The sequence below is a fragment of the Mus musculus genome, chromosome 2 (assembly GCF_000001635.26).
Source record: "Mus musculus strain C57BL/6J chromosome 2, GRCm38.p6 C57BL/6J".
Classification (NCBI taxonomy): domain Eukaryota; kingdom Metazoa; phylum Chordata; class Mammalia; order Rodentia; family Muridae; genus Mus; species Mus musculus.
In genome coordinates, this window is record NC_000068.7 from 165,124,179 (window position 1) to 165,136,849 (window position 12,671).

The 12,671-nt window shown below is 53.7% G+C and overlaps 1 protein-coding gene across 10 annotated transcripts in view; it reads right to left on the bottom strand.

Moving 5' to 3' along the window:
• The window catches only part of Cdh22 (cadherin 22), a 123,424-nt gene that overhangs the window by 12,678 nt on the left and 98,075 nt on the right, over window positions 1-12,671 (bottom strand). For all 10 annotated transcript variants that reach the window (XR_003949827.1, XR_003949821.1, XM_017314852.2 and 7 more), the window contains one exon: window positions 11,006-11,142. Coding sequence is in view for 8 of the 10 variants with exons in the window: in XM_017314852.2 (XP_017170341.1) it covers window positions 11,006-11,142 (137 nt within the window). In the remaining 2 variants the exon portion in view is untranslated. The remainder of the gene's footprint in view (window positions 1-11,005; window positions 11,143-12,671) is intronic.

The window sequence follows — 12,671 nt, forward strand, 5'->3', positions numbered from 1 at the left end:
ATCCACCATCCCCACCTTCATCATTAATATTAGCATCAACTGCATTGCCAGGGCCTCCATAACCTCCTTGGCCACAGACAAGGTGATGGGTGCATCACCGTCACCATTACCAACACCATCACCATCACACCACCCATCACCATCAATATCACCACCACCAACACCATCACCCCACCCATCACCATCGCCATCACCCCACCCATCACCATCACCATCATCCCACTCATCACCATCGCCATCATCCCACCCATCACCATCACCATCATCCCACTCATCAGCAGCATCAGCAGCATCACCACCAGGAGCACCATCACAGTCTTCATCATTACAATTTTTACTGCTGTCGCCATCACTGCATCATTATTGCTACTAAGCCATCACCATGATGACCAGCAATACTGTCCTCCCTAACCCTACTATGTAATGCACAGAAGTACCCTCACCACTGCTACTGCCATCCCCATAGATCCATTCGCTCCACCCTCATCATCCCCATCACCCTCATGGCCACCACCCCTCTACCACCAACACCAATATCCTAACCTCTCCCAACACTTGCATCAGCACCATTGCCAGCGTAGCCACAGCCACAACCAGCCAGTTATCCCTACTGTCCCCTCCACCATAATCACCAGCAGTACTTTCAGATTAGCCCCTGCCTCCCACACTGCATCGCCTCCATCACTGTCACCCTGTCCCCTAGAGGTTATTGACTGCTCCCGGAGCACACGTGTCCATTATTCAGCTGTCCTGGTGGATCCTGTGGACCCTGCGGTTTACTACAATTCATGTTCCCACACTGCGGAGGAGAAACTAAAACATGTGGGCTTGTTTAGACCATGGTCAGCTGGTGACTGAGCCCCCAAACTACTGCTCTCAGCACACCTAATCCTTTAAGGGCCAGATGAGTCCGAGGAGGCAAATTTCGCCAGCAAAGCAGGATACCCATAAACTCAAGGCCCTGTCCTTACTTAGCTCCAGGTCTCCAGCATAAGGCACAGAATAGCTTGCCCCTCACAGTTGGGCAAATGAGTGAAGTCAGAAGGGATTGCGAAGAGGCCTGGATTTCAGGCGTGGCTAACACCAACCCTGACCTAGAACTTGGGCTCTAGCAAGAACCTGATTTCAGTTTCTATCCCTGAAAAATGCTGGACATGAAATGGTGGTTAAAACCGAGCCCACCTCTGCCTCATAGGGCTTTTGTGATCTCAGAGTGACTGCTCTGAGTTTGGGTTTTCTCGCTTGCTTGCAGAACAGATTGGTTAAGGGTTGGTGTCTCTCAAGTGCTTGGAACTACATACCCAGCACAGAAAACTGGTACCCAGGTATCTAGCAAGCAGTCCAACACCAGAGAATTGGCTGCCTCAGCTTGGCCTCTTGGATCAGTTCCCTGAGCACTGGTCCCCCAGCTTCCCTCCCAGAGTGCTTGGCCACTTTAACCTCAGCTAGCACACTCACTACTAACCTTGTCTACCTGCTCCCTCCCTGCAGGTACATCCCCCAGGAGAGGAGATGACACCCCACTCTCAAGAAGATGCATGGATAACAGGAGTCTCCAGCTGGGTTAACAGAGAGCTATTTTGGGGGCAGTCTGGGAGTTCCCAGGCAGCCGTGCACCCCATGTTTGGGGGGAAGTGGACCCGTCTGCTGCCTCCTCTGAACCCAGAGGCCTCCGGATGCTGACTGCGGCTGCTGAAGCTGAAAGAGCTGGAGGTGGGAAGGGCAGGTGGGTCACCTCTGGGGAGCAGGGGTGGGGTGGGGGAAGGAGGAGGAGGTCCTTCATTAGCGCTGCTGACCCCTCTCTGGAGTTGCCCTCAGCCGAGGGCACTTTATCTCCTCAGTTTACCCAGATCTGCCACCTCAGCAGTTAGAGGGGTTCTTCCGGGACTGAGGGAGGGGAATCGTGACTGGGGATGCCGAGTGAGCTGTTATTTTTAAGAGCGCGTTGCCAGAGAACCTCCACAGACAGATGAGGTGCTTCTGGGAGGCAGGGGGAGAGGGATGCAGGCAGGTGTCTGTCTCTCAGCTGATCGGGGGCTAGTGAAGGCCTGAGTGTCCTCCCTGGCAGCCTGCCTCTGTAACAGGGGTGTGGGCTAGGGGAGAGGTGGAGAAGACGACCTGGGCACCTGACAGTCCTCTCACGAAGGTCAGGCACCTTCTACCCATGTTCTATTACCCCTGTCCTCGTCACACCATCGCCGTGCCACACCTGGGTCTTGCTGGCCTCCCAATATGTCCCACACGGGTCACTTCCTAGGAGAGCCCTGAGCCCATTTGCTTGCGTAAGGGTCTCAGATCTAAGAGCTGGACAGCTGAGGGCCTTGACTTATGAGGTGTGCCTCCAGGTTGTCCATGTTGCAGTGTTTGCCCCAGGATTCGGGGCTGGCCTGGAATTATGGGTGCTCCTGACTGTGCCTTGTGCCCTCAACATTAGGCGATGCTTCTCCACCCTCGCCCCAGAAAGTCACCTGGGAAGCTTTCAAAAATGCCAGTGCTGAGGGTTGGCCTTGCCCAGGGAGGTTCATCATGGACCCAGCTTACCAATGTTGCCTTGGGGTGAATGGTAGGCCTCTGGTACCTTCCAGTCCTGCCTGGTTGAGTTGTGTCCCTCATACTCACTAATGGCAGTGAGACCCACCTCTAGCATCTTCCAGGGGTCTGTCTCGGCACCAAGCACCCAGCAGTGTTGAACCTTAACCCCTGTCCAGTTTACAACATCCTCTCCTGTCTGTGACCTCCCATGGGTCTCCACACAGCCCATGAAAAGGTGATGTCAAACCTATTCTGTGGATGGGAAACTGAGGGGAGGGGCAGGAACATCCCTGGAGTTGTCTCTGAGCCTCTGAACTCTGAGTGTGTGGCCCAGACACAATGCCTGGCCCTCCTGCTGCCTGGGCCTTTGTCAATCCAGTGGCAGCTGCACAGACTCCGGGCACAGGAGACCTCACCCAGTGCCCAGCGGCAGGTGCCCCCTTCAGGGGCCAGGTCTCCCCCTCTGGCCCTGCCCCCCCACTGCCATCTCAGTTCAGCTGACTGACATGCAAATTAGTTTAATTATTTCTTCTTCTAAAATAAATTATATTTTGCAGTAGCTGCAATATGTTGTGTCAGGCAAAATTACATTCAATATTTTTAAACTAATTGATGCAGCCTTGAGGAAGGCTGATTGACAGCCCAGAGCTGAGCAGGCCTGCAGCCCTAACCGATTCCTAAATTAAAATTAAACGTGCTCTGGCCTGGTGCTTCCTTCGTCTGTTGGCTCGCTGAGCATCTGGGGAGGTGGCAGGTGGAGCCCCGGGGGTCGGAAGAGGCTGGGAAGGAAGGCTCTGGGCTCATAAAGAGAGCAGAGTTAGGGCCGGAGAGCCCCGGGGCTGGTCAGCACAGGGCTGGTGCCCAGAGGTTCTCTAAGCACAGAGGCTGGGGTAAGATCGGATATTTTAGAACAGAGGCTTGTGATTTTTGCTGACAACTGTGGAATGGGAGTCTCCTTCGTATCAAGGACACAGGAATGAACAAGCACAACATGGTCCTTTGGTCTAGAGGCAGAGACAGACAGCCCTCCAGACTGTCTAAGAATTCAAAAGCACAGGAGTGGAGAGACCTGCCCTGGCGGGGGCTGGGACCTTTTCCATGCAGCAAGTGACAGTTCTACTGGGATCTGACTGGGAAATAACCAGAGGAAGGGGATGAGGAGGGCAAGACTGCTCTGGGGGAGAGGGCTTGGCATGTGCAAAGGCCCTGGGGTCAGAGTGTGGGGCCACTTCAGATCTCTTCCAGGGAAGACCCCAGCTTCCGGCAGGGCCACTCTCAGGGGATCTAGACCCAACTGAGCAGGAAGCAGAGATGGGTGGGCTCCGTGGGAAGGGAAGAGGACATGGGGCACTGCCTAGCGACCAGAAGGAATGTGCTATCTTTTCCCAAGAAGGCAGCAGACACATATCAAGCCACCATCAAGGTCTGTGCCTCCCCATGTCATCCTGTCAAGTGTGGGATGCAGGAGAAACCCATTGTGGCTTTGTAGATGAGAAAAGAGTCTCAGAGAGGGGAGGCAGCTTCCCTAAGCTCTCACTGGAACGATGGATAGAGTAGGGCCAGGAGAAGGAAGCCTGGCTTTAGAGGAATATTTCTAACTGAGTCAACAGCTCAGCTGCCAGAACTCTTCAAGGTCCGTAGGGTCCTGCCTCCTCCAGGCAGCTCTCCGTGACTGCACTCAGCCCAAGTCCTGTACTTTCCCCCACAAGATCTCATAGCTTGGGTTAGATGGCCAGCCCCTCCTCGGCTTTGGCCCTCTTCCTTCCTCCCTCTGCCCTGAGTCTGCCCTTCAGCTCCTTCCTGATGGCTTTCTCCTTAATAATGGTTTCCTCACCACCACACACACATGGCTTTCCAGTTACATGCTGTCATGGCTTTCCTCTGGTACCTTGTGTTGTTTTCTAAAAATGTGTGTGTGTGCACACATGTGTTCACTTGTGTTTGTGTGTGTGTGTGTGTGAATGTTCACATGGAGGCCGGAGAACAACCTCAGGTGTCATTCTCAGGGTGTGATGACTAGGCTACTCCAGTTAGCTAGGGAATCCCAGGGATTCTCCTGTCTTTTTCTCCTCAGCTCTGAGATTACAGGATTTCCCATCATACCTAGCACCTTTTTATGGCTTCCAGGGATTGGACTCATGTCTTGTGCTTGCAAAGGAAGTGTTTAAAGAGCCCACATCTTATTTCTGCCGGTCTTATTCATGCCCTGTGTAAGGAGAAGTATTGGTGAACACTGCACGCATGGTATATAGTAGGTGCTTAATAAAGTTGTGCAGTGAGGGATGTTCCCTGTCTGTGGCATGTATGCCTTTGCCCCGTGCTTAGCACAAACTCTGAGAAAGGCCCAGGGGATGATGTGGCTGCACCCCTCCAAGGACCCATGACAGCAACAGGGGACACCAATACCACGTCAGCAAAATCAGCAGGTGTGGATGCTCTCCTTGGGGGTCACAGACAGAGGAGCCCAGAGAGGAGTGAGATGGGGCTTTGAGAGTGGAGAGTGGGACCACCTTTGCACCCACTTACTGTGTCAGGCAGAGGAGTGGAGTGCAGGGACCCTCTCCCTGAGCGGCCCCAGCTCAGCTCTCCCTCCTCCCTCCTCCCTCCTCCCCAGGGAATTAGATTGCATCCCAAGCTAGGCTCTGATTAGAGCCAGCCAGCTGGGCAGAAAGATTGATCTTCCCAATTACCCACAGCCCAGGCAGGCGTGGGAGGAGGAGGGTGGAGAGCAGAGACAGATCCAGCAAAGGGTGTGGGGACAGCCCCGAGAGGCCTCCTGGCACTTCTTGCCCTGTCCCTGTACCCTATTCATGGGAACAGGAGGCACGGGCACCTTCTCTGTCTCTCTCAAGGACATGTGTGATCTGCTTGGTTCCAGTGTGTGGAGAATGGGCTCTGCCTTTGTTGTGGGCATGACTCCTCCAAGACTGGACAGACTTTGGGTGAAAGGGGGTGGGGTCTTGAACACAGTATATCCGGGGTCTGGAGCCTTGGAGAAGTTTCCTTCCCTTGGGGCAGAGGGGGCTATCCTACTGAGACTCTGTAGACATCACAATCTCTGGCCCTGTTGGTATCTGCCAAGTGCTAAGACTTCTGAAGGTATCACTCAGCACTCAAGAGCTCAGTCATGGTTGACACACCTTTGAGAAGAGGGAGTCAGTGTGGTCTGCCTGGCGTCCATGCCCACCAGCCCTGTCTTGACACCCCACATGGAGTTAGCACGAGCTAGCTTGCGGTCTCCAGTCTGCTCTGCTTCTGTCCACCCTTCTGCAGGCCAAGAAAACCACATCTGATCAGAGCGCTCTTCTGCCTGAAGATTTGCGCTAGCTCCCTAACACCCCAGCTTCCGGATCCACAGAGGACACACATTCACAGAGGACATGCAAGACCCTTCCTGTGCGGGCTAGCAAATGTCTGCAGGCCCTCCTCAGCTCCCTGCTCCAGCCATGTGCATCTCTCTGTTCTCAGAGGGGTCTCTAAGCCTCCCAGCTTTGGCTCACAGGAAGAGAAAAATCCCAGATCTTAAAAAACCATTCCTAGAGGGATGGCTCAGAGTTTAAGAGTATTGATGCTCTACCAGAGGTCCTGAGTTCAATTCCCAGCAACCACATGGTGGCTCATAACCATTTGTAATGGGATCTGGTGCCTTCTTCTGGCCTGCAGGCATACATGTAGGAAGAATGCTGTATATATATAAATAAATAAATCTTAAAAACAAAAACAAACTTTCTCTCCCAGAGACACACCTTGGAATCCCCCTTTTCTGTCCCTCAGTGGTCAGCCAGTCCTTCCCAAAGCCCCTAGATTTCACTCTAGGCTCCCCTGCCCCGTCCTCTGTCCCCTCCTCTGCCCTGTCTCCTGCACTGTTCCCTGCTCTCCTGGGAATTCAGGTAAGCCACTGCCCAGCTTGTTTAGCAAGAAATTCCCATGAGGTATTAGACAAACAGTCCCTGACTGGGTGGACACAGGGAAGATTCCCTGGAGGAAGCCTTGGAGCCCTACCTACGATGACCTCTCCTCCTGACCTGCTCATTCCCGAGCCTTGTGCTCCCCCCACAGTGCTCCAAGGAGCACTGGACAGAGAGAATCAATTTGAAAGTCAATCATTTCTTCTTTGACTTCTCCTTCCTTGTGTGAAATGGAGTATGGGGAAACTGGGCCACCATCTCTGACATCCCCCTGCCTCAGATTCCTTCCATGGCTATTAATAACACCTGCTAAGTATCTGTCAGGCACCTTACCGGAACCGAACAAATGCGATTTCTGAACTCAGGGGGGATTTTCGTTTTATACGTGACACTGATCAATGCCTTTGAATAAACAGAGGCCACCACAGTCTCCTGTTTCTGTCCCTCCTGCCCTCCAATGGGGCAAGGAGTTACAGCCAACTTAAAGAAGGGAGGACAAGGCAGGAAGAGGAGTCAGGTGGCAGCTCACAGAGCCAGGACCACACAAAGGGAACCTTTCTCATTGTCCCATGCGTCTGAACGCATGTGTGAGATGTGACTTGGCCTAGGGTGACCCTCGTGGGCTGCTTCCAACGGACCTAGGCAACTCCTTGTCATGGCCACTCAGCTACCTTCCTTGCTGGCCAGCTGTGAGCTGATGACCCTGGCGGAGCCTGCTACATGCACCCTCACGTCTAACCCCTCTACCCCATCCTTGGCTCTCACGTTCCCCCTCCCCCTCAGGACTCTCCCTTTACAACTGCCCTTTCCACCGAAGGATCCAGACACAAATTGTACTTTAAATTCAATATTGGTCATTAATATTTCATGATTACAAAACGTTAAAGATAATGTCAGTGGAAGGCGCGCCTGCATGGGAAGGATGGATGACTCAGAGGTTCGGGAGAGAGGAGCCAGCATACTAAGTGGGCCCAAGCCTTTGAGGTAATCCAGCGTGACAGGCGGCTGCTCTGGCTGAGGGCGACATCCTCAGAGGGGCTCGTAGAGCGCTGCAGCGTGTATAAATATTTCCCCTCTGATCCTTGTCACCTCTTGTTTGTTCCGCCTGGAAGCAGGTGGGGCTGTGTGACCCCTTTGCTCATCTCTGGTTGTTTCTGAGGGAGCTGTGAGAACACCTTAGCAGGAGGACACAGGAGCTGAGGGTGGAGCCAATGGGTGTGTGTGTGTGTGTGTGTGTGTGTGTGTGTGTGTGTCTGCACCTGGGCTCAGACAGACTTCTGGTGTGAAGGACTGGGGTCACCCTGGGCTTGCATGGACTTGCTCTGTGGATTGGGGCCTCAGTTTCCTCATTTGTGAAGCAGATATGACCACTCTTCATTAGAGATGGCTTGAAGGTGGTGTGAGTAGGGGTGACACAGATTGTGTGTGTGTGTGTGTGTGTGTGTGTGTGTGTGTGTGAGAGAGAGAGAGAGAGAGAGAGAGAGAGTTTGTGTGAGTGTTCATGTTTGTGAGTTTGTGTGTGTTTATGAGTTTGTGCACATTTGTGAGTTTGTGTGTGTGTTTATGAGTTTGTGTGTTTGTGTGGGAGTGTGTGTGTGCATGTGCACGTGTATATTTGTGTGTGTGTGTGCATGTATGTTTTGTCAGGGATTGACGTCACTGTCTTCTCTATGACTCTCTGCTTATATGTTAAGGCCAGGTCTCCCACTTGAACTCAGATTTGCCAGTTTGGCTAGTCTAGCTGGTTACTCCTTCTGGAGGTTTCTTGTCTCTTCCTCATGAGCAACTGGGGTTACAGATGGCCTGCCACACCATTTTATGTAGGTGCTGGAGATATGAAATCTGGCCCTCACTTTTGCATGGCAAACACTCTTTCCACTGAGTCATCTCTCTAACCTTACTTTTTATTGTGTGTATATGTGTGTGTGTGTATGTGTGTGTGTGTGTGTGTGTGTGTGTGTGTGTGTGTGTGTGTGTGTGTAGTGGCACATACACGCCACAGTACACCAGTGCGGTTGATCAGGGGAAAATTTGCAGGAGTTGGTTCTCACCTTCTATCTCATGTGTCCCAGGGACTGAACTTGGGTTGTCATTCTTTAAGGCAAGCTCCTTCCCCTCTGAGCCATCCTCCTGGCCCTTTACTTTTGACACAGGGTCTCTCATTGAACCTAGGATTTGCCAATTCATCTAGGCTGGCTAGCCAGTAGCTCCATAGCACCAGAAATTTGCTGGTCTCCACCTCCTGACACTGGGACTATGCCATCATATGCGCCTTTTATGTAAAAACTTGGGACCTGAACTTAGAAAGCACTGAGCCATCTCCCCAGCCCCAGTCCAAGAAAATGTGACTAGGGCACAAGACAGGGAGAGCTGAGCTCTGGAGTCAGACAGGCCAGAGAGGGAAGGGACTTCGTCTGAATGTTTCCTTACCTACATATGAGGGACACTGTAGAACCAACTCCTTAGACATGGAGACCCAGGGACCTCATCACTGTAAAGGGACTGGCCTTCGGTGGGAGGAGAAGGAGCCAGCCGGGGAAACATTAAATGAAGATGGTCTAACCCTGGCTGATTTCTCTGCCCTGAGAAGAAGAAGCGCTCTGTGTCCTGTTGGTTAGGACATAGGTAAGGAGTGGGAGGGTGCTGTGGCGGGCAGCTCAAAGGGGCTCAAGCCCCTGACATACTAAGCGCATACACCTTCTCTCAAGCCAGACTGTAGCCACCCTGCCCCTCTGATAGTCTCACTTCCATCCCTGTGGGCAGTTGGATGAGATGTAATAAGTCCCGAGAGCAGAGAGAGGGAGGCCATGCAGCTCCAGGCAAACCTGCAGGTAAGAGGATTCTGCTTGACCCAAGAAGAGACTTGCCAGCGGACAGATGTCCAACGGGTGACAATCTATAGGCACCTGTGCCTGGCAGCCAGGCCTATGCCTTCTCTGTCCCGCCTGCCACAGAGCCTCTGTGGCAGCAGTTGCCTTGGAGCTGGCAGGGGAGGCTCACGAGGTGGAGGAACCTCCCCCCCACCCCAGTCCAGCGCTACTTCCTCTCCAGCCACCTTTGTTCTCTCTTCCAAGTGGAGGAGGAGTGAATTCAAAGGCTCGCAGACGCCGCGCTGAGGGCTGAGCCGGCTTTGTGTTTTCCTTTAAACCGCAGTTGAAAGAGACTAAGGGAACTTCAGCCGAGGGACTTCCTCGGCCCTGCCACGGGCCAGCAGGGCCTCCGAAGTGGGAGGAGGAAGAGAAAGCGGGCACAGGGAGGAGGGGGAGGCCAGCAGGAGGGCTTGGGGGGGGAGGGCAGGGGTCGGCTTGAGCCGCCCTGAGGCTGAGACTCAGAGATTAACAGGATCTCTGGAGTCACTCATGACGCTTCCTAACAATTTGCCAACAAGACCTGCAGAGGTGACTGGCACTGCTGGAGAGCGGGTGCAAGCAGAGGAGACCTGGCTGGCATTGGCTGGCTCTGCCCAGGTCTCCATGAGTCTCCTTCTTCTGCTCCCTACTTCCACAGCCTTATTTATGTAGACCTATATCCCAGGGTCCTCCCTTCCTTTCCCAGCTTAGACCCCACCTACCCAGTGGCTCCACGCTAGGTCCTCACTTTCGGAAACTCCTAAGCATAGCCAAATTCCTTTAGTGTTTTTGACCTCTGGACACTTAAGCTCCTGACCCTGCTCCATCAGCACCTCCCTCCCTCTGCCCATCAGCAGGCCCCGCCTCTGCATCTTCAGCTTAGGCCACAAGGTAGCTTCTTCTCCGTCCCTCTCTTCCTGGTCCAGCCTGGGCTATCACCCCTCCCCCAACACTGCTGCTTCTGACCAAGCTCCCGCCCTTCTCCTAAGCCCCCTGGTCTATTCCAGACAGCGTTGCTCTAATGCTGGAAGCCCTCCCCATTCCAAACTCAGGATACGTGAAGCCCAACTCCTCCCCGCCAGCGCCACTCTCTGCCCACTCCAAGTATTTTGGCCTCCTGCAGTTCTTCTAACATACCAAGCAACTACCGCCCACCCCAGGGCCTTTGCACAGTCTGTTCCTCCTGCCAGAACTGCTCTCGCTTAGATGCACAGTGTCCTGAGCGTCCTGAGGTCTTTGTGAAAAGATCTCCCCAGAGTAGCCTTTACTCCAGAGGAACACTGCCAGCTGTCTTAGTCTCCTTGGTCTACTGTTCCTTTGGGTCATGTCATATGGTCTGACATACTAATCGCACCCACCTTTTCTCAGCCTGTGACTGGCCCAGTTCTCGCCTGTAAGGGCAGGGACTTCCCCTCCTTTGCGAGGCCCTAGAACAGAGCTAGGCCTGTACTAGATGGTCTGTGACTGGGAAGAAAGTTGGTTGCTACACTAGCCCTTCCTTTCTTGTGGGCTCTACTAGATCTTCTGTCCTGGAGGTCTGATTTTACCACACCTACTCCTAGGCGAGCTCTTGCCTAGTTTTTTATTCTTCACCCCACCTCAAGCCTTGCTCCCCGCCCCATGTACCTTGACTGACAGTTCATCCTTTGCTCTGGCCCAGTCATGATTAGCCCTGCCTATTCATCTGAGCACCTCTCCCCTAATGACCCAACTCACCTGCTTCCATGGCCAGCACAGTAATGTTGTGCCAGCCAGCGGTTTCACGGTCCAGCCCCTTGCCAGTCACGATGGCACCAGTGTCCGCATCGATGTCAAAGATCTGCTCCAAATCCGAGTCCCGATCAATGGCGTACCTGAGTGGGAGGCAGGGTTGGACTGATCAGACGTGCCCGGTGCCAAGAGCCTGTGCCCCCCATCTCCCTCATCCACCCTACTCCAAGAGAGGGACCAAGCCCTGGAGACATAAAGGGCAGTGTCGAAAGTGACTTGGCTTAGTGTCTCCTTGGAGCTGTGCCTGATGGATGGCAGAGGCAGGGGCAGGGGCGGGGGCGGGGGCGGGGGCAGGCATCCTGAGTCTTAGTTTCCATGGGTGTTCAGCGTGGTTTGTGTACTTGTACCCTACAGCTGTGGAGAGGGCTGAAGACCACATTCCTGGGACAAAGTCACAGATGTCTCTCTCTGCTTTCCTGAAAAGGAGACCTCACAATTGGACTTCATGGAGAGAGGGGGACTGAAGGGTATTCGGGGTGGCAGAGGCATTCGAGGACTGACTGCTAAGGGAATGGCAAGGGTTATAAAATGGCTGAGCTGGAGGTGGGGAGAGGTATTTAGGTCTTTGAGGTTTTTTTGGTTTGTTTGTTTGTTTTGTTTTGTTTTGTTTTTGAGACAGGGTTTCTCTGTGTAACCCTGGCTGTCCTGGAACTCACTCTGTAGACCAGGCTGGTCTCGAACTCAGAAATCCGCCTGCCTCTGCCTCCCGAGTGCTGGGATTAAAGGTGCCACCACGCCCGGTGAGAGGTATTTAGGACCAGGAGTTAGGGTTGTGAGAATTTTGAGCAGAAGAGAAGGTAGAGGCAGCTTAGAATGCATCTGGAGCCATGTGGACCCCAGACCCAGGGCAGCTGAGCCTGGTCTGGGAGGGTCTGAGGCTGGCCCTGCTCCTCCAGCCTGCACAGCGCTTTTGCTAATCTGCAGCTTTTCAGTTGGCGCGTGAAAAAGCCCTTTGTTCCGCCTTCTTCCCAGGCCTTTGTGCTTCAGCTCCAGGCCTGAAAGGCCCGTGTCCAACACATGTCTCAGGCGGCGGAGGCCCAGAGAGGCCCCGCCAGCGCCCGCCGCCACTTCCCGCACTGATAACACAGGCGGGGGGTGCCGTGGCTACACACAGACAAAGGCCTGGCATGCAGGCAAAGGCGCATTGTGTAGCCAGGATAAAGCAGCCGGGGAGGGAGGGAAGCCCTTGCCTCTGCTCTTCCCTCCAGACCCAGAGAGGGAAACTGAGGCCTGGGGAAGCAATGGCTGCAGAGCTCAGAGTCTTGGAGAAGCCTGGGCTGGTTATATGATCTGCATTTCTCTGGATCTCCATTTCCCCATCTTTTCCGCGGAGATCCGGCACCTGCACAGGACTGAGCAAACTGTGTTTGCATAGCCTGTCACTTGGGTGCCGGGTGTGACCTTGAACCAGTCTCCCACCTCCTCAGTCTGTGTATACATCTAATTCAGAGGCACCTGGCACCCTGGTGTGGACTGGGTGAACTGAGGGGAGGTGATTTCCTGTTTGCTGTTGGGGGTGGGGCGAAGGCGTGTGGCAAACTGCAGAGGGAAGTGCCACAGGCAGAGTGGATTTTTTCCCCCGTAATTTTATTTTTATTTCATGTGCATCGAT